General features: G+C 45.9%; 1 protein-coding gene across 1 annotated transcript; it reads left to right on the top strand.

Annotated features, from left to right (window-relative positions):
• Positions 1-396: 396 nt before the first annotated feature.
• Positions 397-3,177, top strand: IER3 (immediate early response 3). The gene is made up of 2 exons (XM_053378697.1): positions 397-681; positions 1,856-3,177. The coding sequence occupies exons 1-2, from the start codon at positions 460-462 to the stop codon at positions 2,180-2,182; spliced, it is 549 nt and encodes a 182-aa protein (XP_053234672.1). The 5' UTR covers positions 397-459; the 3' UTR covers positions 2,183-3,177.
• Positions 3,178-24,669: the final 21,492 nt, after the last annotated feature.

Here is a 24,669-nt window from a genome sequence, read left to right as displayed (position 1 = left end):
AATTCATTGTTGACAAAGGACAGCTGGACATATAAATGGCCCCATTACCTTCAGTAGCCGAGGGCCTCATCAAACCTAAATCCGGCCCTGGATGTGTGCATGCATATAGGCAGCGAGCTATTAAATGAGGAAAGGGCACTGGCGCGCTTGTTTGCTTTCAGCCTATATCGCTCTGCTCTTTGCAAATTACGCAATCCTGCCCTTCCTCCCTCCGTTTTCACTCTCTCTCTCTCTCTGTTTGCGTGCCATTGCCTCACATTTCCTCCCGGGCGCTCAGCCAGCTCTGCACTTTGGAAGGTCTGGATTTTCCAGGCTGAGCTGTCTGCCGAGCATCAGGCTGCCTCGGCCAATCGGGTGGCGGCGGGGGCGTGGCCTCTGCCATTCATAAAAGCTCCTGCCCGGCGGGCGCCTAAGTCAATCTGACAAAAAGTCGCTTCGCTCTGCGCTCGCTCTCGTTGCATGAATACCTTGTACGGCGCGACTGCGACGATGTGCTACGCTTGCACGCCAGCTCTGCCCACCCTTAAGATGGTTCCCGGCCCCGGCAGGCCTGAGCCCACCGGGCCCCAATACTTCACTTTCGATCCTCTCCCGGAAGCCGGAGAAAGCCCGGCTCCCAGGAACCTCTCCAAATCGAACAGGATCAAGAAGCGATCCCGGAGGGTGCTTTATCCCCGAGTGGTAAGTGAACGCACCCACGCCCAGCAGGGGAGCTCGGATTCCTGGGTTCATCTGGAAGGGGGAGGGGGTTTTCCTGGGGGCAGAGAAGCGGGACTCCCCTGAACAGCGCCATCCTATGCACATTTACTCAAGAAGTAAGCCTACTGAGTTCAGTGGGACCTTTTCCCCCAAGTAAGAGAGCGCAGGGTGGCAGCTTTGGGGGAGATCAGCAGATTCTCCCAATCCAGGTTTCTAATAAGAAGGAAGGAGGGAAGGAAAAGGAGCTAAATAAGGTTTTGCAAGCACCCCTGAGAATTCTGGGAACTTTACTTTGCCCCTCACAGAGCTACATTTCCCAGCACACTTTTTTTACAAAACAACACAGTTCCCAGGATTATTTGTGTAGAGGCAGAATGTGTTTTCTGTGTATGGTGCGTGTTTCATAATATCCAGTCCTAGTACCCACCCTTTACTGGCAGGCCTCCTGAGCTTTGCCAAAAGTTGCACGGCTGACTAAAACCCCCCACAGGCAAAACTTTCCCTATCCCTGCATCTATCTGCAAGGTGAGGATGCAAGCTCTTGGATTTGCGTCATGCATCTGCCAGGAAGGCATGAGCTTTGCCAAAAAAGGGGGCGGGGAGTGGATGAAGGGGAAAAACCCAAGAGCTTTGCCAGCAGGGAAGATGGCAATCCAGTCAGCATGCTAAAACAGGTACAGAGGCAGAATCTGTTCACAGATAAGCACCCCATGTTACCTGCTTCAGCATGTTGTAGGATCCTCCCCTCTCCACTGAATCAATGGGGAGAGAGTTCCCTCTCCTCCTTAGGGTTTGGTAGCAAGGACTCTCCCTAGTGGAGCAGAGCCAAGATTTGTTTTGGGTTTCCCCCCCCCCCTTGAATTTTGATCTGAGGAAGGGTGGTTGTGAATTGGTTGGTGGAGCTAAGTAACTGCGTAGGTGAGATTAGGAGGGGTGTATTTTGAGAAATGCATTGCAACATGCTGACAGCAGAGGGAAATCACTGGTGAGTTTGGTGCAGGGCAGTGGGAAACAGCATTGCATTCTGGGAAAAGGGCCGCCCTGCAACTGGATTTCTAGGCCAGCTGAAAGGGATTCTGGGAAACACGCATAACTGTGAATGCGAATCTGGGATCATTCTTGTGTTTCTAACTGCCTGCTCTTCCTCTCTTTACAGGTAAAGCGCTACTATCCCGCCGAAGAGCGCAGCTACGTCAAACACCTTTTCGTTATCCTTCTCACTATCATCTTCTTCCAAGTCTACAGTGCTGAGGAAGAATTCGCTGCCTTGGACGCCTCCCAGAATGCGGAGGAAAACGTCTCTGTCTGCTCCACAGAGATGAGGGGATCCGAGGAGGAGAATCTCCTTGAGCAGCTCATCGTGGCCTCCGTTGAAATCGAAGAGGCAGCCAACAGCACCGGTTGGGACTGGGGAGATTGGGAGGCAGCCGAATCTGCCATCGACATCACTCAGTTTTTGGAGCAGAGGCCAGCTGCTTTCTGAAGACCCCCGAGGGGAGAGAACTGTGAGGGGGGAGCCCAGGCTGTGGAGCGCTCACATCTGGCTTGAGAAAAAAGCAGAATTCAAGCCATGAATGAGTTAAATGCCGTTTGAAACACAGCCAGCTCCTTCTGGCATTCCTGAGCAATTTTGCTCCAAACCCAGCAAGACTGACGTCAAAAGAAACTTGAACCAGCACTACATTTTGAACGGAAAGGGGAAGGTTTTGTGTTTTTTTAATGTTATTTTATTTCTGCAGCAGATCAGACATCTGGCAGGCAGAATGAAGGATATTAATTTAATATTTATTTAATTAATAATATTAATTAATTGTTAATAATATGTATAATTTAATGTGTTTAATTTAAACTGACTTAATTTAAATCTGCGTGAAACTGGGAGTTTGCAAGTGAAAATGCTGGCTTACACTGTTGGGCTAAATAAAAACACACATAACTTGTCATGTACGTCTTTCTCTGTCGTGGCCGGACATAATCGAATTAGAGCATAAGTGGGGAAATTTTTTTTTTTTAAATAAGAAGATTAAATTAGGGTTAGGAACATTGGAGGATGGTGCTATGATGTTCTTAGCTGGTTTGGTGGGGAAATTATTAGTGTGACAGCTCTGAGATTACAGAAAATCAGATAGGTAACAACCCTCCTACAAGCTCGTGACATTTTCTGAGGCTGATGGGGGAAAAACAAGCCACAGCAGTTCTGGCTCACTGACAGAGAAGGACACAGTGAAAAGGAAAAGCAAAGGCATCATAGGAGACTTGACATAAAATTTATTCTACTCCGGATATTAGCCAGCAGTGTTTGCTTACTGTGTAAGCATGCTCTCAAAAGCAGCAACCACTTCCACACCAACATTTCTGAAATTGCAGTAGATTTCTTTTGTGAATTGCACTTGTGCGTGTCCACGCTATTGCAGATGAACTGTCTGAACTCTGTATGTTCTGTGAACAAAAGTGAATAAATGTTTTACATGAGACACACTTTTTTTTTGGTCTGACTGACACTTTTGTCAAAGTGTTGTGGGAGGAGGATAGCCCAGTGGGCTGGGAGATATAATATAAAAATAAAATAAAACAGATGACTGCAAAGAGGGGCTTCTGGGTGAAGAACATTTGCTGGCAGTTCCAGTTTCAATCCTCAACATCTCTGGGTAGTGTTGGGAGACATCCCTGTCTGAAACCCCAGATAACTGCTGCCAGTCTGTGTAGACAACACTGAGCTAAATGGACCAGCTCAGCATATTGCAATTTCCTTGCTTCAGAAGGGATTTAAAGGTCTTCAAGACCCTGGTCAAGCGCTATAGCCTAGCAGTACTTCCCTGTACACTGGCCTGAGAGCCAGTGTGGTGTAGTGGTTAAGAGCGGTAGTCACGTAATCTGGGTAACCGGATTCGCGTCTCCGCTCCTCCACATGCAGCTGCTGGGTGACCTTGGGCCAGTCATACTTCTTTGAAGTCTCTCAGCCCCACTCACCTCACAGAGTGTTTGTTGTGGGGGAGGAAGGGAAAGGAGAATGTTAGCCGCTTTGAGACTCCTTAAAGGGAGTGAAAGGCGGGATATCAAATCCAAACTCTTCTACTACATAGATGTGAGTGATAAACACCAAGATGGGAGATTTTGGGTGGTATCCAATGCACTCGTTCTGTCACTACAAGGACCTTTAGCTGCTCAGTGAGACTCCCCCACGCCTTTCCCCCAAATTGCTCCAGAGCAGGCATAGGCAACCTCTGCCCTCCAGATGTTTTTGGACTACAATTCCCATCATCCCTGACCACTGGTCCTGTTAGCTAGGGAGCATGGGAGTTGTAGTCCCAAAACATCTGGAAGGCCAAGTTTGCTCCAGAGGGTTGGGGGGTGGGGAAATCATTGATTTGGGAGGGGTGCAGGAAGAAGTCAAAGAGGGGACGTTCAATTGCACAGTTAAAAGTTATTGTGCTGATCAAGAGGGTGTGTTGAATTCCACCCTCTGCTTCCGTAGGCAGTAGCATCGGTAATGCTACCAAGAATTGTGTTAGGTACATTTCTTATTTTTAGGAGTAGCTGAATGAACCCAAGAAGAAGAGTTTGGATTTGATATCCCGCTTTATCACTACCCTAAGGAGTCTCAAACCGGCTGACAATCTCCTTTTCCCTTCCTCTCCCACAACTAACGCTCTGTGAGGTGAGTGGGGCTGAGAGACTTCAGAGAAGTGTGACTGGCCCAAGGTCACCCAGCAGCTGCATGTGGAGGAGCGGGGAAGCGAACCCGGTTCACCAGATTACGAGTCCACTGCTCTTAACCACTACACCACACTGGCTCTCACAAGAAACGGCCAAGAAAGGCTCCAATAACAAACCCAATTGAACACAAGGCTCATTGCCAACTAGCTCTTACATACTGTATCAACTCACTCTATCAGGAGCAAATGAGAGGTTGTGCTCAAGTTGTGTGCAGAGTAGAGGGCTCTGGGTGACGTACGCAACAAAGTCAAGCCGTATCCATCAAGGAGAAGCAAAATCCAGGGAGCTTGTTACCAATTTGACCATGGATGTACCTAGGGTGTACTTCCAGGCTGGCGCCATTTTGCAGGAAGAATTCAAGCACATGCCATAACTTTAGCTTTGTGCTGTTAATGTGGGTTAAAATGCTCTGTCAGTTGGGGGGGGGGGAATTCCACTTGCCAGAGGGCAGGGTATCTGTTTCCAGGTTGGAAAGTTACAAGGAAACGTGTTGAAAAGTGTGGGGGGGGGTGAATGAACAATTAACAGGAAGACATGCAAACATCCTGAGAGAAAATCAGTAGGACCGCTCCTTGCCATATAACTTCCCCATAACCAATCAGGATGAATGCTCAATAAAGGCCAGATAAAGATCAAATTCGCACCATACATTTAAAGCACTATAATACCACTATAAACAATTGTGGGTTCCCCCCCAGAGAATTCTAGGAGCTGTAGTTAATGGTGTTGACTGTTGTTTAGTAGACCCCTGTTCCCTTCAGAGAGCCACAATTCCTAGAATGGTCTAGGAACGTCTAGTTTATCGTGGAAACCCATGCCAGACTAGGCTTTGGGGGACACCCATTTCCCATAAACTATTGTCTAAACTGGCAGGCCTGTCGGTATATGAATATATGTGGATTTAGGGTGCTAGGCTGTCGCTCAGAGGTCGCCTGAGCTGCCCACAGCTTCAGTGTCACTCATATACTCTGGTGGGGGAACCAAGATGACGGAGTGGTGAAGCACCCATTTCAAAAAGGTCATATCTACCCTGCTCTTCCTTCGGGGAGGTAATGACCCAACAGCCTGTTTTATCCTCTCATCCATCTTGTGAGGCAGAAGAAGCTCACTGACTGGCTGAAGGTCATTCCGTAAGCTTCATGAGTGGGTGGGGATTTTTAAATTATTTTTACCAGGGTGTCCCTGGTCCTAATCTGACATTTAACCACGACACCCTGCTGGCTCATCCAGCCCATTGTTGTTGTTTTTATCAGTTGAGCAAAAACTATGGGGAAATAATACTTGATTCATATTTCTGGTGACTTGAGAGCTGATTGTTATCTCAGGGCAAAGGAAGGTTAAGGCCTCTAAGGTCACACCCATACCATACATCAAAAATACATGTAACACATATTTAAAGCACACAGCTTTCCCCCCCCCCCCAAAAAAAGCCTGGGAACAGTAGTTTTTTTACCCATCACAGCGCTACAGTTCCCAGCACACTTCATAAACTACAGGATTATTTGGGGGGGAATCACATGGTTTAAATCTTTTAATCTTGGCTTACCAGGGGTTCAAAGTTGGCCTGTGAGACTGTTTCCCCCAAACTACAGCCGCCTGATGTGTGACATCAGATATGTGGGTGTTGAGACGCAGCTGCCAAGGCACAATCAGCATTAAAGTGCACACCCAGCTGGCGAGTGGAAGCAGGTTTCAGCTGATGGGCGGCACAGCCAAAACCTGCTGAATCAGGTGTGCAAGAGAGTTCCCTGCAAGCAACTCCCTCACACAACTGGGGAGCATGCCGAATTGAGCATAGAAAGGAGTTTCCTGTGGTGAACACCTTAGCACAGCCAAGCAGCTTAGCACAGCTGCTGTGTGTGGTGCCCCGAAGTCCCAACTGCAGGACACAAACATGCAGCAAAGTTTAACATGGAAATAAAGGCTATCAGACCATTAAAATGATGCCCTTGTGAGTTATAAAGCTTCCCTCTTCCTACAGCATAGGAAAAGACCACACGTTTGGTAAACTAACAATTGGTTTACTCACAAACCCATCAAAGGTCAGGTTTGTGTGATTTTCCATACATCATTCAGTAAAACTGTCTTAGTCACAGTGGTGAAAGTTTTGAAGAGCCTGGAGGCGTAACCTAGCTAAACCCGGCAGGACAGCTCACTCTATGGCATTAACCCTTTCGTGTCTTGACTAGACCTTTTGCAACTAGGATGGTTTTGAAAGAGGCCACTATGACAACAGGACACCAGACTGGATAGATCTTTAGGCTCTTTTTATGGTTTTATTTGACACTGACCCCAAGGTAAAATATATATGAAGCCAGCAGGAAAGAAGCCTTGATGGCTGACAGCCCCATTTGTACTCCACCTGAACTTGAAAAGGCAAGCCAAACAAATCCTAATCCCCCCTTGGTGATTAATCATCTGGATTAAACGAGGAAACAAAATGGGGTGGTATTTTGGTGAGGATGACGCCGTGTAGATGTTATGGGGGAAAGTGGAGGCAGGAGCAGCACCAAGAGCACAAATGAACTGCAGTGCGGAAATTCCCTTTAAAAAAAAAAAGATGGGGCGTTATCAGGCTGAGCAAATCCTGTCAGATGCAAGGGACACGTCATAGCCCCACCATTTTGAGGGGAAAAGAGGAAAAATGTTAAGTTCCTCCTTGAGGCTTCAGTGGGAGGCAAAGGAAGGGAAGGAAGAGGCATATTTGAGGTTTGGTGGTAGCGGCAAATAATAATAATCAGGAGCAGATAAGCAATCTGGAAACACAAACTACAGTTCATTGTGTACTTCATTCTAATTCGTGATGAGGTTTTCAGTTCTCTCACAATGGCAGCCCCATTCAAAGCCCTTTGACAAACGTAGGCCCATTTTTCGATGAAGTGACACGTTGTGCGATCACCCTGCCTTTTGTGTGTGCGCAGTGACCTGAGACCAGCGTGTTATTGTGGCGAACCTGCAACAAAACCAAGCGTGAAGCTGCCCTGTGACATGCGTTTAATTTGGATTTCAAAAGCTGTCATCAGCCTTGGATTTCCTCACCACATTTCCGTGGCGAATGTGTGGGTGAAAGGAAAGCATGTTGCCACACCAGATATTATGGGCTCCTCTCTTGCAACACACAAGCCCCATCGGCACCATACATTTAAAGCAGTATCAAATATCAAGCACAATTCCCCTCTTGCCATTTGCAGCACCTGACATTCAGAAGCGTTGCTGCCTCTTGGACCGCAGAAGCAGAGAACATAGCCATTGAGCAGCTTCCTGATGGCCTGTTTGTTGAGTATTCATCCAGATTTGTTTTCACAAAGCTCGTGTGGACATTGTACAACACCCACTATTCACTGAGCAGTCACATAGCTGTCAAGCGTCCCTTATTTGACGGGACAGTCCCTTATCCCAGCACCATGTCCCGCTGCTGTCCCTTATTGAGGATGTCCCTTAAATAAGCTACTGAAGGTAATGGGGCCCTTCCTATGTCCAGCTGTGCTTTGTCAACAACAAATTGTTGCTGTTTTTTGTGTTGAATATGTGCTATATGGTAATTTATGGACCTAATAGGGATCTAAAGCTATTAGCATGCAACAAAATATGTATTTTATCAAAGTAATTGTTGATCCCTTATTTTGGCTGCTGATCCCTTATTTTCGAGGCTGCTGGTCCCTTATTTTCAAATCTGTAAGTTGACAGCTATGAGCAGTCATCCGGATCTGTTTGCAGGGAGGTTGCATGACTTCCCGTCCATCGATCATCACCCTAAACTTTAGGTAAAGGGGTGCTGTACCTTCTTTGCTGCAAAAAGTCTGATCCTCTTTTTTTTGGAAGAGCGGGTTTGTTACATCACATTTAACCTGCCTTTGTTGCATAAACCTACTGTGACTAAATCACTCTCACGGAATTGTGACAGGCAGCCAAGGAAGCTTTTGATTTCCTAATGCCAAGCCCTAAACTCTGCTTGATTGCAACCTGAACTTGTTGGATGTCTTCCAGTTGCCTTCGTAAACGTTTCATATCACTTCTTGAGAACTCAGGTATCGCACCCCTGAGGTAAATGTTCCCTCACCTTGGCCAGCCATTCCATGTTCGCCATTCGGCCATCTTTGTTGTTTTCTGAATCTGATGAGGTAACAGGAGGTGGGGGGGGAAATACCTGCAGAGCAGATATTTCTAAGCCTGAGCTGTGTGCTTTTGGCCTTGCACTCACAGCCTTATTTTACTAAACACCTTGGAGTTTCTTCCAAAGAAACAAGATTCCCACCAAGATAATCTCATTAGGGTCGCTTGCACAAGAGAAATCAAATGAAGTTATCCAACCCACTGAAACTCTTAAGACACCTCTTTATGGAATGCATATGCAGTTTCCACTTGAAGGTTGTGAGAAAGTGGTAATTTATTTTTTCCCATGGGACGTTTGGTGAGAATGTTGCATCTCTCTCTCTTTCAGATTAGAGACATGCAAGTATCAATATGGGAAACTGACAATATTATCAGTGGCTACCAGCTACATTTCTCTGATGAAAATAGGGATGTCCTGCATTATTATTATTATTATTATTATTATTATTTTACCATCTGACTGGGCTGTCCCAGCCACTCTGGGCGATTTCCAAGATATATAAAAACATAATAAAACATTAAACATTAAAAAAAAAACATTTCCCTATACAGGGCTGCTTTAAGACGTTTTCTAAAGGTTGTATAGTTACTCATCTCCTTGGTGGGTGGGTGCATAACTCCATACCCTCCAACATTTCTCCGATGAAAATGGGGACGTCCTAAGGAAAAGTGGAACATTCCGGGATCAAATCAGAAACCAGGATGGCTTCTGTAAATCTGGGACTGTCCCTGGAAAATAGGGACACTTGGAGGGTTCTTATGTGCTTACGTTCTTAAGCAGCCTCCTGTAAAATATGTTCAATGAAAGGAAAGTCATGGGAAATTATGAAATGTCCTTCGTGGAAGGCTTATTAACTGTGAGCTGTCTGCCTGTGATGGTTTACGCCCATGGTTCTGCCCCTTCTCTTATTCTCTATTTGTTAATACCGTCACATTTTTTTGTCCCAGGGCACCCTTACCACCAAGTAAACCCTTAAGAGAAACCACATGGTGCAAAACAGGAAGGAAGGCACCAGAGAAGGAAGCCAAAGGGGACGCTAGGAGATGAGTCTGTGCAGACCAGAGGAAATGAAAAAGGGGTGCAAAAGTAGAAGGGAAATGGGCGACGTTTTGAACATCAGATGATGTCATATCCACTCTATTATACCACTTTAAAGCACTGTTATACCACTTTTAACAGCCACAGCCTATGCACACCATCAGCTGTTTTCAACCAAGTTGTACCAAGAGTCGAACTGAGGAAATTAATTAACCTAAGTTGGTCAGGTCTACTAACCTTAATAGGTCTACTCTGAACAGGACTCACATTGGAAACAACCCCATACATTTAAAGCACACCCCCAGCTGAATCCTGGCGTCTGTGGTTTATCCCTCACAGTGCTACAATTCCCAAAATAAATAACAAGCTGCAGTTCCCACAATCTGGAGGAAGGCTGTGGTGCTTCAAGTGTGTTGAGTTGTAAGTAGACTCACCAAAATTAACAAACCCAGTCATGTCCATTAATTTCAGCAGGTCTACTTAATAATAATAAAAAAATTTATTTATACCCCACCCTCCCCAGCCAAGACCGGGCTCAGGGCGGCTAACACCAGATATAAAACAATTGATTAAGATACAACTTTAAAAAAGATTAAAATACAACATTAAAATGCAGCCTCATTTCAATAGAAACTCAAATCAAAAACTTTTTGGGGATGAAAACGTCAAATCTTCACCAAGGCCAACTATTCAGACTGGTCCTATGTGGGCCAGAAAAAAGCCAGGGAAGTCCCCAAATAGGAGTTCCATCACAGAAGGAAAAAAGAAAAAAGAAAAGAGTGGGAGGGGATCAAGTTGATTCCAAGCCAAAGGCCAGGCGGAACAACTCTGTCTTACAGGCCCTGTGGAAAGAAATCAGATCTTGCAGGGCCCTGGTCTCATGAGGAAGAGCGTTCCACCAGGCCAGAGCCAGTGCTGAGAAGGCCCTGGCTCTGGTTGAGGCTAATCTGACTTCCTTAGGGTCCGGGACCTCTATGGTGTTGCTATTTATGGACCTTAAGGTCCTCCGTGGGACATACGGGGAGAGGCGGTCCCGTAGGTTCGAGGGTCCTAGGGGGTAGAACGAGACTCAGAGGCACGCCATGGTGCGTATGCAGCTGTGTCATCCCCATGAACAATCCTGGGGACTGCGATAAATTCAAGGCGCTGGGAACTGTAGCTCTGCCCTCTCTGCACTCTGCGTAGGCCAGGCTTCAACGGGGGGCATTGCAGTTCCCTAGGCAACTGTATAATATATCGTCCAACTACCAAGGACTAGTAGGCCGGCCCAATATATTCTAGCACCTGAGGCAAACCACAAAATGGCGCCTCCCGTCTGCCATGGAAGAATGGATGAGTGAAGATCTCCATCAGGAATAAGGGGGGGGGAATAAAGATCAACATCAGAAACAAGGGTGAGGGGAAGACCAGCAGCCAGGTGGCATGGGGGCTGTCAAGGAGGTTGCATATCTGGCCTTGAAGGAGCACACTGCAGCAGTAGCAGTAGCAGTGGAGGCTGGAACTGCTACCCCTGTGTATCCTGCCACCTGAGGCAGTTGCCTCACGTTGCCTCCTGGGTGGGCCGGCACTGGAAGAAAAGGAGAAGTCTAGTTGAGGAGGAGAAAGTGTGTGCAGATATGACTCGTTCCAAAGCAGAAGAGGAAATGGGGAGGGAGGTGATATGGGCAGGATGGAAGGGGCAAATACCTAGAAATAAGACAGGAAGCGAGTTCCTCTTGAGAAAGCGACTTCCGCAGCTCATGTTACTGGACATCACATCACCTGCTGGCAAAGGATATCACGATGACACATGCTTCGTGGGTGAGGGGAGAGAATTGCTTCCTTCCACTTGTTGTCAACCCGAGAGCATTTAATCTAGATTTTGCATTAAACAAAAAAAGGTCATCAGCCCTTCCTAGCTTACACAGCACTATCTTGTGATTATACAAGGAAGCTTATCATTGTATGGAGGATTTCCACACACCCAGTTTGTTTGTTTCTTTCGGGGGATCTTTATCCAGGGCCACCGCCCAGCTGGTTGCTTGTGTAAGCAGGAAAGCACACAGCTGTCAAGATGTGGGTGATACTCTTTCATCCCCACCAACTAAGAACTCACCTAGTGAGTGGTCTGGTGGGATACAGTGCAAACAAGCAAAGTATGAATTATTCTTGTGATCGTCTTTTCAATTTATATCACACCCTTCCTCCCGAAGGAGCCCAGTGTGGCACACACATCAATAATAAAACTCTTCTTTTTTAAAAGCATTCTGAATTTCTTTATTTTTTTACTATCAATTCTTTATTGATTAAAAGATTTACATGTGTATACAAACATTATGTACTATCTCTTAACAGGTTTTTAAAAAAGAGAAAATTATATAAAATAGAAAATTTATGAAGAAATAAAGAAGTAACAAAGATAAGAAACAAAGAAATCAAATTTTTAAAAAAGACAAAGTTATTTACATAGTAAACGTACTCATCCACACAATCCTCCCCATCCTCATTATACTGTTTGATATAACATTCTTTTTTTACACAGGTTTACATTGTATAAGATCATTTCTTTCTGCTTTGTATACATTCCTTTGATCTTTTTCTTTACAAATATCACTCAGTTTCTGCTAAAATATTCTGAAAATATTTTTTAAAAACCCTTTTCCCAGCCAGGGATCTCAAGGTTTTGCCCTTGGGAGCGCGCCTAGACCCCTTCAGGAGCATGCCTGCCCTGGGCAGCACAGACATACCTACAGGACTGCCTCTCCTGGTATGTCCCACGAAGGACCTGACGGTCTTCAAACAAAAACACCTTGGAGGTCCCAGGCCACAGGGAGGTTAGGCTGGCCTCAACCAGAGCCAGGGCTTTTTCGGCCGTGGCCCCGATCTGGTGGAACGCTCTGTCACAAGAGACTAGGGCCCTGCGGGACTTGACATCTTTCTGCAGGGCCTGCAAGACAGAGCTGTTCCACCAGGCCTTTGGCCAAGGCACAGTCTGACCCCCTCCTTTGGTGATCCTTGTAGAACTCTGGCCCAATGGTTGCCATTAATTTGATTCTGAATTGATTTTAGAATGAATTGATTTTAGAATGCTGAGTTACTTTTGTTGTTGTTAGCCGCTCTGAGCCCGACTTTGGCTGGGGAGGGTAGGATATAAATAAATTATTATTATTATTATTATTATTATTATTATTATTATTATTATTATATGCTCCGCCGCTGCCTGGGGTGCCTTGAATGATGGTCAGGGGTGCCGCGGGCAACACTGGCATCTGTCTGTCTTTCCTTCCCTCCCTCCTCTGATGCCCTCTTGCGTCTCTGCCTCCCAAAGGCTTGCACAGCTGTTTGTTGCAGCAGCCCTGGCTGCAAGCTCCCCAGGAGAATGGTGCCTCTGGGGCTGGCTAGGGGGTGCTGGTTGCCAGGAGCTGAGGCGGCCTCGGAGTAAGCAAGCAAGCGGGTAAGAGAGCCCAGCCAGCAAGTCTGCCAGCCCTTGCTGTTGGGAATGGGCAGAAGTGGGAAGCCGGGCAGGTGCCGTGCTGGCCTTTCTTGTACTTGCTGTGTGCAAGGCCTGCCTGGGAGCTATATATTAATAATAATAATTTATTATTTATACCCCACCCATCTGACTGGGTCTCCCCAGCCACTCTGGGCGGCTTCCAACCAAATATCAAAAACAATACAGCATCAGCTGAGTGCACAATGCCAAAGGAGAGCCTTTCTGCCATGTAGGCCTGGCAGTGCCCGCTGCTGCCACCGCTGCTTCCTAAGGAAAGGTGCTGCCCTCACCTTTGGCTGGTCTCCGTTGGGGCACTAAGGCTGGTGGCATATTCTTGCCAGGCCCCTGTGGGGCAGTGTGAGGAGGCACCTCTCTTTGGGGCAAGGGGCAGCTCAGAAACCGGGACGGCAGCAGTGGCTGCCCGGAGGACTCCCAAGGAGAATGGAGAGGAGAGGAGGCTGAGGGAACACCCACAAGGGAGCGTGTTCAAAAATGGGGTGAGAGGCTGCCAGCTCTGCAGGCAAGGGGTGACATAACTGGTCAGGGGTGCCGCAGTGGGTCAAGAGAGCCGTGGACTCGAAAAGGTTGAGAACCTCTGGCCTAGGTAAACAGAAATGTTTTAAAATTCCTCCTGAAAATCAATAATGAGGAGACAGACATACCATACAATTAAAAGCAACTGTTTAAAACGTTCCTAAATAATAATAATAATTGAAATCAACGGTAAGCTTGAAGCCAGACTTGGACACATGTCGGCATCCTACACAGGCTTGTGTAAACAAAAATGTTGCATAATGGGTGTGTGACTTCAGCCATTAAATCACTATTGGGGAAGCCTTGTCATTGCCCTGCAGCAAAAACAGCAGTCTTGTGTCACCTCCCGCACCACTTGACCTTAAGATGCATTTAAAAAACACATTATGCAGCAGGATCCCACCCTTCCACCCCCAGAGACATGAATCTCACAATGTCATACTTCCAGTTGTGTGGTAACATTGATTACTGTACACAATCAAAGCAGCCGAAAAAATCTATAATGCATGCGTTTTTTGTTGTTTGGTTTGGTAATTTTAAAATTTGATGGGGAAAGAAATGAAAGCTATCCTGTCAGCCCCGGTGCCCCATTTAAAGCATGGGGATTATATCTGTCTCTCAGGGTTCTAGTAATGTTTAGGGAAGTTTTTAATGTTTGATGTTTTATTGTGCTTTTAATTCTGTTGGGAGCCGCCCAGAGTGGCTAGGGAAACCCACCCAGATGGGTGGGATAGAAATAATAAATTATTATTATTATTACAGTGGTACCTCAGGTTACATATGCTTCAGGTTACATACGCTTCAGGTTACAGACTCCACTAACCCAGAAATAGTGCTTCAGGATGAGAACAGAAATCATGCAGTGGCGGCAGCAGGAGGCCCCATTAGCTAAAGTGGTGCTTCAGGTTAAGAACAGTTTCAGGTTAAGTACGGACCTCCAGAATGAATTAAGTACTTAACCTGAGGTACCACTGTATTATTATTATTATTATTATTATTATTATTATTATTATTATTATTACAGATTTATGAACTGCTTTGTAACCAGAAGCCACTGAAGTGGTGTACCAGAAGTTGACAAGAGATAAAATTTAATAAAAGATGGAGACTATAAAAACAATGCAACCATTTCTGAACATTTGTTCAGTTAACATTCCATAAATGACTGGGTCACACTTCGGGGATAGCCTTGAACAAAAATTGGCATCTCATTCCAGAGGGCTGGAGCTGCAACACTAAAGGCCAGATTTCTAGTACAAACTAAATAGACATCTGGGGCAGAGTAATATGTAAGACGGGTCCATGTTTTTCAGGGCAAACGCTAAAAGCAAAACCATGCACTGCCTAAGTGTTTTGAACCCTGGAATTTTGTTGTATAAGTGCTAAATATTTGTGCTACAGTCATACCTTGGGGTGCAAACGTGATCCGTGCAACCCGCTGCGTTCGCAGCCTGAAGCGCCGTGTCTGCGCCCGCGTGTAACGCGATTCGGCGCTTCGGCGCATGCATGAGCGCCGAAACCCAGAAGTAACCCATTCTGGTACTTCCGGGTTCGGCGCGGTCCACAACCCAAAATCATGCAACCTGCAATTTTCGTAACCCGAGGTATGACTGTATTCTGTTCTCATTAATTCATACCACCACCCGCTCCTTTTCCACCCCCTTTTTAGGCTTTTCCATACCTCCCCTCTCACAACATTGGCAAATCCAGGCTTCCAAGAATCTCTCTATAGGCTGCATTCTGTGCCCTTGCCGTTGGTGGTGATTGGGCCAGAGTACAGATAAGAGACCCAAACAGCAGCTGATCTGTTCTATTATTTGCTGCCTCTTCCTGACCACAGGAGGACTCCATGTTCTTGGAAATGTTGTACATCTTCCCTAGGCCTCGAATAGGAGGGTATTATCACAAGCTGGCATGCAAGAAGGAGCCTCATGGAACCCAATGAGACTCTCCAGCAGAAAAACTGGACGGTCTCCAAAAAAAGGGGTCGCTTCTGGCGATTTCTCTCCTCATGGAGAGGAAGGGTGTGATTTTGTGTGAGTCCGTGCTGCTCCCGGGCCTTATTCCTTATGGGGTATCCAAGAGCCCATATAGAGTCCTTACATAGGTTCCCTATTGGTAGGAGAAAATAACAGAGGCCAACCAGAGAATATTGAGAAGCAAAGCAGCTAGTAAGCTTGATCTTTATTGATCTGTTGCAACAGGGTGCTCCCCTCACCCGCAGGAAGGGAGGAGGGACCCAGAAAAATGGCGCGCAAGGCCTTATAAAGACTTTTGAAATTGCCACCCTGTAGATCAAGACTACCCCCAGAAACATCATACATACATCACAGAAGGTGTGTAACCTAAGAATACCCCCCAGATACATCATACCTACATCACAGAAAAGGCGATCTAAAACAGAAATTTGAGTGTTGTTTTTCTCCTGTCGTTATTTATCTCCTTTCTGGCAGGTTACTTGATTGGATTGCCTAGGGAGCCCGGCCAGTTTTTTGTAATGATAAATACTTAGTTCCTGGGCCAAGTCACAGGCTCACACCCTATTCAAACACAGACATACCCTTAAGACAGGATTTGTGAGGAAAGAGACAATGGGGAGGTTTCCCACTTTGACCTTACAGAGAAAACATTTGCTCAGTTTAGGAATCAAAATGGTTCCAGGTTGGTCTTCCTGTGCTGATCTATGTACGTGCTTGGTTGGTATACTTATGAACATTACCATATATCTAAGACCATAAAATTCCTATCACACTACATTGCTCTTGTGAAAGTAGGCTGTTGCTGTGGTGTTTTGTGCAAGCCAGCCTGATGGAATCAACGCTAAGAGAAGCTGGTCAACACTTCTTGGGAAACCAAACCCGTCTCAAATATAAAAACAAAGGAAAACAAACCGGAAAGCGACATTACTGTGGAAGCCCCTTTATAGTGCAACTTGGAAATGCAGATGTGGAGTGCTTTTGCTGTTGAGCCTTTAAACCTAGAAGGTTTCTTGGCATTCTCCACCTGAAAGGATCTGAAGGGATCAAGAAAGCCCCTAGAGAACCTCTGCCAATCTGAGCAACTTTTCTCCCGTTTTTTCGCTAGCAGTTAACAGGGATCAGCAAACTTTTTCAGCAGGGGGCCGGTCCACCGTATCTCAGACCTTGTGGTGGGCCGTACTATATTTTGAAAGGAAAAAAATGAACGAATTCCTATGCCCCACAAATAACCCAGAGATGCAATTTTTTTAAAAGCACACATTCTACTCATATAAAAACACACTGATGCCCGGACCATCTGCAGGCTGGATTTAGAAGGTGATTGGGCTGGATCCGGCCCCCAGGCCTTAGTTTGCCTACCCATGAGTTAATACATATGTTGCCTCCCAGCATGGACGTGATCTGTAATGCACTGGGGTTGTCCATACTACTTGACTCTTATTAGGAGCTATTGTTTTTTATTTAAAATTTGCAATATTGGTAAGAAATCTGGAAAAGCCTACCGTGCCTGCAAGTTGAACAAAGCCGTGTAACATTACCGTCTTCAAATGCAAGCAGTCAGGCTGCTGGATGATTTTTTGGGATTGAAGCTGGGGGGAGGGTTGGAGGGAAGCATAGAAATCATAGCTGTCAACGTTTCCCTTTTTTTAAGGGAAATTCCCTTATTCTGAATAGGATTCCTCGCAAAAAAAGGGAAAAGTTGACAGCTATGATCGAAATGTAGTATTTCATAAGAAAGGATAAGACAAGATGCAAGGTAGATGTGGATTGCAGTTAACTCCACTTTACCAACACAGTAATGGGACGCAGAGTAAACAGGAGTTTGTAAGCAACCCGAGACAGAAATCTTGCCGTTTATGATCTACTTCCTCCGATCGCATGCATGCTCTGCGGTCAGGAGCCGGCGGATGTGGTCGCCTGCTATTCTGCCTTCCTTACGTGCCAATATTCTCTTTCTGTTGGCAGGGTTTTGAGTGTATACTAATGTTTTCCACATCAAGGAAGTTTAGAGTTTGAGCAACAATATGCCACTTCCTTCCTTAATGGACACACACACACACACACACACAAAACCACTTTAACTAATTTCCTGCAGCCACGTGAGCCTGCTGTAACCTACTTTTAAACTACTTCCAAAGTTTAGAAAAGTCCTGTTGGATCAGGGCAAAGGAACATCTAATGCAGCTTCGTGCCTCTGCGAAGCCCACAAGCAAAACCTGAGGACAACACAATCCTTTGCCCACTTGTGAGTCTCAGAAACTAGTATTTAGAGAGACGCCATCTCCAAGAGCGGGTGTGGATTTACCCAATCACCTTTAAAAGCCATCTAGGGCTTCATTCACACAATGCCTTTGAAGCATGGCGATACCGCTTTAAGCAGTTGCGGCTTCCCCCAAAGGATCTTGGGAGTTGTTGTTTGTTAAGGGTGCTGAGAGAGTTCTCCTCTTCCCCCTCACAGACTTACAATTCCCAGAGTTCCCTGGGGAAAGGGATTAATGATTAATCCACTCTGTCAGAATCGACAGCCTTGGGTTTGATAGCCAAACAGTTTGCACTGGCAGAAGGCAGGTTGCGAATATTCCTAAACATGGGAAGAACAGCACTGGAATTTGCATTCCCAGGGCCGTTTTCTGAAAACGTTTAAGAACTGGTTAAAAATACATCAATCACAAAATGTTCCAATATTTAAAATATAGCACTTTTTTGCTGATACTTTTTTGTTGGAGCGGGTGGCCAGGGACATGTCATCGCACAGCATCAGAATATATCCTGGATTTCTCTGTTGATTTCAGGGGGTAGCTCTCATTTCAACCATGGCGTAGATTTAAAAATGGGCTTATCTGGCAAAAACCTTGAAATTCATCACACAATGATATGTATTTAATATATAGGGAACCAGGCAGAGGGCCTTCTCGGTAGTGGCACCCTCCCTGTGGAACGCCCTCCCACCAGATGTCAAAGAGAACAGCAACCACCAGACTTTTAGAAGACATCTGAAGGCAGCCCCGTTTAGGGAAGCTTTTAATGTTTGATGTATTACTGTATTTTAATATTTTTTTCGAAGCTGCCCAGAGTGGCTGGGGAAGCCCAGCCAGATGGGCGGGGTATAAATAATAAATTATTATTATTATTATTATTATTATTATTATTATTATTATTAGCACCGAAATGCCTGTCCTTGGGGACTTATTAAGACTGTTTGAAATATACTACTTTATTTCGATTATTTCATTTCCTCTTTCTTCCACGGCTCAGATCCCCAAGCCGTCCCCCACCCAGGCATTCACTAACCTCAGCCTTTGCTCATCTTCAGCCCAGCTGCTGTACTGCATGCCTTCCGGCCACGTCCTGAGATAGCATTGCCCCGGGGGAAACCCAGGGTTGCCACCAAACGTACAATCAGCAGGAAGTCAGAGTCAATCCTTCCTCCCAAGCGTGCCAAAAATCACAATACAGTGGTACCTCTGGTTAAGTACTGTTAACGGAGAAATCCGAGGGCTCCCTCGGACAAAAAAGCAAGGACCCCAACCAGGAAAATTGGAGCAAAACAGCCGCCAGTAGGCTTGGTCTTTATTGAAACTGTCATGACAGGACTCCAACTCACCTGAAGGAGCATCTCCACCCCCATCGTTCTGCCCGGACACTGAGGTCCAGCGCCGAGGTCCTGCTGGTGGTTCCCTCTCTATGAGAAGCCAAGTTACAGGGAACCAGGCAGAGGGCCTTCTCAGTAGTGGCGCCCGCCCTGTGGAACGCTCTCCCACCAGATGTCAAAGAGAAAAACAACTATCTGACATTCAGAAGACATCTGAAGGCAGCTCTGTTCAGGAAAGTTTTTAATGTGTGACATTTTAGTGTATTTTTGGTCTCTTTGGAAGCCGCCCAGAGTGGCTGGGGAAATCCAGCCAAATGGGCGGGGTACAAATAATAATAATAATAATAATAATAATAATAATAATAATAATAATTACTGCAAGATGAAGCAAGATGGAAGCCCCAAACAAAAGAGCCCCCCCCAAACTTTTATTAGCTGCTAATCCCCATGTTACACCCCCCCCAAACTACATCACTCATACATCATGGTTACATCATGAAAGGGGAGGTCTGGTGGCAATAATCTGAGTATCCTGGACCCTGCCCCATGGTTCTCTTTGCCCTCCACCAAACACCCATCAAGTGTAACAAATATATTTTTAAAAATTAACCTTTATTTGCACTTCAAATAGGGCAGTGGGGGCTGTCCTGCCTACCCTCAGCTGGTGCTGTGTGTGTGAGAGAGAGAGAGAGAGAGAGAGTGTTTGTGTTTGTGTGTGCCTGCCTGCCTGCCTATGCAGCCTCCTAATCCTTGGCCTCAGTTTTCCCCTTGCAGAACTCAGCAGGGAGCGGGATGGGCAGACAAAAATGAGTTGGCTCTGCCTGTCAATGGCTCTGGTGCCACCTACTGTTGGCTTTGCTATCTTCCATCCTGCCAGTCCCAATGGCCACCGAAAGATGGATAGAATGTAGATCAGAGGTACAGCGTTGGTTATCTCTTGGTCTGAAGAGTTCGGAGGAAAAAAGGACTGGAGCATTAGGGGAACAACTCTGGGAACAAATCTGGAGCAAACTAATGTTTGGATCTATCTCAATTAGAACTCGAGAAAATGCTTTAAAAGATCACTGGTACATGTGTGCCCAGCAGGACTATATAGAATTCAACACTAGTGTTGAAGCAATGATTCTTCAACATCAACTTCGTTGGACTGGTCATGTTGTGTGGATGCCTGATGATTGTCTTCCAAAGCAACTACTCTATTCCAAACTTAAAAATGGAAAGCATAATGCTGGTGGTCAACAAAAGAGGTTCAAAGACTCTCTCAAGGCAAATCTAAAAAAATGTAGTATAAACACCAACAACTGGGAAACACTGGCCTGCGAGTGCTCCAGTTGGAGAACAGCCTTTACCAAAGGTGTCATGGGCTTTGAAGACACTCGAATTCAGGACGCAAGGGAGAAATATGCTAGGAGGAAGGCACGCTTGGCAAATCCACACCGTGATCAACTCCCACCCAGAAACTTGTGTCCCCACTGTGGAAGGACGTGTGGATCCAGAATTGGCCTCCACAGTCACTTACGACTCATTGTTCAAACCGTGTTTATGGAAGGCAATCTTACTCGGCTACGAGTGATCGCCAAAGAAAGAAGAAGAAGAAGAAGAAGAAGATATAGAATTAATCAAAGCACACCCAACCTTTGCTGACAGGGATGCAATTTATGTAGCTCTCTGGTACACATGTGGTGGTTTTGCCCACAGATTATTCCCTTTTGGGGAAAAGTTTTTCAAACAACCGAATGATGGTACAATCGCTACAACCAGACCCAAAATTATCCCTACTATCTTCTTTTCCTACTCAGATGAAGAACACAACCCATAAAGGCCTCTTCCTCCATTTATTAACCGCAGCTAGATGAGTGATTGCAAGAAAGAAAGGAAATGGAAAAGGAAAGGAAAACTTTAAATGCAAATTGTTTTGAAGTTCGGTTTTCGCAAGTATGGGGAAATTATGGACAAATGAACCATTTCACAAAAGGAATAGCGATCAAGAAGACTCACCCCTTCTATACGACATGAAATCATAGAATTGTAGAGTTTAAAAGGACCAGTATCCTTTCACTGACTTTTTTATAGCAATCAGATGTGGTTTTCACCCTCCATCAATTCATGGAATCTTATGGAGAGACGTTTTCATTTGATTGCCTTTCTCAGAAAGTCCAAAACTGCAACCATCAGCTACTGATTTTCTTTCTTTTCTGTACAGTTTTTTTTTTGGTATGGTTCGTTAATTACAATTAAAAAATAATTTTTTTAAAAAAAAGGAAAAATGGATCACCAAGATACAGCTAAAGAAAAGTAATGTTTGCAGGTGAGCATGGTGAGGTTAGTCTATATGTGATGATAAGAGCATGTGATGATATCTGCATTCCCAGGAAATGTGGGGTAGCCAGCTTCATATAACCAACATGCTTAAGTCTAATTAATGCATGAAGGGGTTAAAGCCATAGAGCAAGCTGTCCTGCCAGGCTTAGCCCACCTTGGGAGGAACTAGGTATTCAAGCTTTTGTTCCCCCTCCAGTCTACCAGAGAAGCTCATTGTGTCAGGAGGTCTAAGCTAGTTGCTCCAGCTTAGCTGCTTGACTCTCATCAGCAATGACTGAGTTCCTATACTAATAGTTCAGGAACTTTCACCACTCAGCATGTGGTAAAATATTCTGCATCTTGCACTCATCTGTGGGCATCCCCATGACCTTCTTGTTCCTGGGATTGCGAGGTGCTGTTTTTGCAGCACTTTTGCTGTTTTGGTGTTCTTTTAGGGCCAATGTGGTGTAGTGGTTAAGAGCTGTAGACTCGTAATCTGGTGAACTTGGTTTGCTTCCCCGCTCCTCCACATGCAGCTGCTGGGTGACTTTGGGCTAGTCACACTTCTCTGAAGTCTCTCAGCCCCACTCACCTCACAGAGTGTTTGTTGTGGGGGAGGAAGGGAAAGGAGAACGTTAGCCGCTTTGAGACTCCTTTGGGTAGTGATAAAGCGGGATATCAAATCCAAACTACTACTACTATTCTTCTTCTTCTTCTTCTTCTTCTTCTTCTTCTTCTTCTTCTTCTTCTTCCTTTCATGCCACCTGTCGCTTCTACCCTTGCAAGATTGAATGTATTGGCCTTGGCCGTACTTGAGGGACGATTTCTACAGATTCCACACGACAAACGCTCATGGCCCTGTGGAGATGGCAGTCCCGAATCAGTGGCGCATGCCCTTCTGGCTTGCACTCTTAATAAAGACTTGAGGAACGACATTATCACCCCTCTCTTATTGTCCATTCCGGGTCGCCCAACCACTGCCACAGTGTCCTTTCTCCTGACAAATCAAGAGGAACAGATGGCAGCAAAGGTTGCAAGGTTTTTAGCTGGGGCAATCAGAATAAGGTCCACTATTTGACCGCTGATTCAGGACCCTAAAGTGTGTTTTATATAATCAACTTTTTATTTCTGTTCTTTGTGTATTGCATTGCTGTTTTGTTGCTATGGCCAATGGCTGATGCAAATAAAGATTCATTCATTCATGCCACTTGTGGGTTCGGGACTATGTGTGTGTGTGCATGTGTGTTGAACGTGCTTAAATGGGGAACAGACAAACTGTAGAGTTGACTGGAGGTTATGTAACACACACACACACACAACATGAAAATGCACTTAATTTGTAATCATGCAGTCACATCTTAATCTTATTTAGAAAATGTATTCATTTTCTAGTAAGCTAGGGATGTTAAAAAACGGTAATATGGAGCTCAGTACTGCAAAAACAAAGCTCAACCTGCTGTTTACCCGCCTGTAGTGCAACCATTAAAGGCACAGAGCCCATCTGTCCTAATGTTAAAGCAAAGCTTGACCTGTTTGTTTTCTGTGTCCAGGGCAGCTGTCTACCGGCTCCAACTGGTACGCAGGCTGAGACCCTACCTGCCCGCAGACTGTCTTGCCAGAGTGGTGCATGCTCTGGTTATCTCCTGCTTGGATTACTGCAATGCACTCTACACGGGGCTACCTTTAAAGGTGACCCGGAAACTACAACTAATCCAGAATGCGGCAGCTAGACTGGTGACTGGGAGCAGCCGCCGAGACCATATAACACCGGTCTTGAAAGACCTACACTGGCTCCCAGTACGTTTCCAAGCACAATTCAAAGTGTTGGTGCTGACCTTTAAAGCCCTAAACAACCTCAGTCCAGTATACTTGAAGGAGTGTCTCCACCTCCATCATTCTGCCTGGACACTGAGGTCTAGTGCCAAGGGCCTTCTGGCGGTTCCCTTGCTGCAAGAAGCCAAGTTACAGGGAACCAGGCAGAGGGCCTTCTCGGTAGTGGCACCCACCCTGTGGAATGCCCTCCCACTAGATGTCAAAGAGAAAAACAACTACCAGACTTTTAGAAGACATCTGAAGGCAGCCCTGCTTAGGGAAGCTTTTAATGTTTAATAGGTTATTGTATTTTAGTGTTTTGCTGGAAGCCGCCCAGAGTGGCTGGGGAAACCCAGCCAGGTGGGCGGGGTATAAATAATAAAAAATTATTATTATTCCCGCCTGTTGTGAAGCAGAGAGACTGTCCCAGCTTTAAACAAAGCTGTACCTGTTGGTTTTCTGCCTGCCGTGCAGCCTTTAAGTTGCACTCTTTTTTTCTTTTTTTTTAAAGTGACCAAACCTTAATGGCTCAGTTGGTTAGAGCACATAGCATAGCTGTCAACCGTCCCTTATTTGGCGGGAAACTCCCTTATCCCAGTGCCATGTCCCGCTGCTGTCCCTTATTGATTATGTCCCTAAATTTCCCGGGTTTCATGCTCGCCTGGCTCGGAAGGGAAGCAGCGGCTTGAGGTTCTCCGCCTCGAGAGAGCAAGAGAGAGTGCGCACACGAGCTGCTGCGTCTCCGTCTCTCCCTTTTCCCTCTCAGGGGCCCGTTGTGAGGAGATGGGTGGCGGCGGGTGGACAGGCAGCCCCTCTCTTGCGAGACTTCTGCCGCGCCGCCAGGGGAAGCCGGAGGCGGCAGCAGTGGCTGAGGAGGCGGCCTGAGGAGGAAGAGGAGGGGATGGGGAGGGACGCAGAAGGGCGGCGCTTCAGTGGCCACCGCGGCGCCACAACTACCTCATGCCAGGCTCGCGGACCGGCGTGGGCGAGAGTCCCTCTCCCTCCCTCTCTCTCGGGAAGGGCCAATGGAACTCCTCGCCCCAAGACGACGGCAGCCCCGACGTACCTCTTAGCAAACCCTCCAACCAGTGCAGCATCTTAATGTAGTGATTTCCTCCTCTGCATCCCTTTCATAACTCTATTTTTATAAATCATTTGTCCATCCATAGTTCAAATTTTTACTACAAATTTTCTGTCAATCCTACCAATGTATGTAACTCTTGACAATAGCTTTTCAACTCAATGATAAACTTTCCCCATTCTTTATGAAAGAGGTCCTCTTCCTGGTTTCTAATTCTGCCTGTAATCTTTGCCATCTGGACGTCGTTCATGAGTTTTGTCTGCCCTCTTCTTTGGTGGGAGTTGTAGACCCTTAGGATCATGTAGTCCAACCCCCTGCAAAACACAGTCA

This window comes from Podarcis raffonei, chromosome 2, assembly GCF_027172205.1.
Source record: "Podarcis raffonei isolate rPodRaf1 chromosome 2, rPodRaf1.pri, whole genome shotgun sequence".
NCBI lineage: Eukaryota > Metazoa > Chordata > Lepidosauria > Squamata > Lacertidae > Podarcis > Podarcis raffonei.
This window is presented reverse-complemented; position numbering and strand designations above follow the sequence as displayed.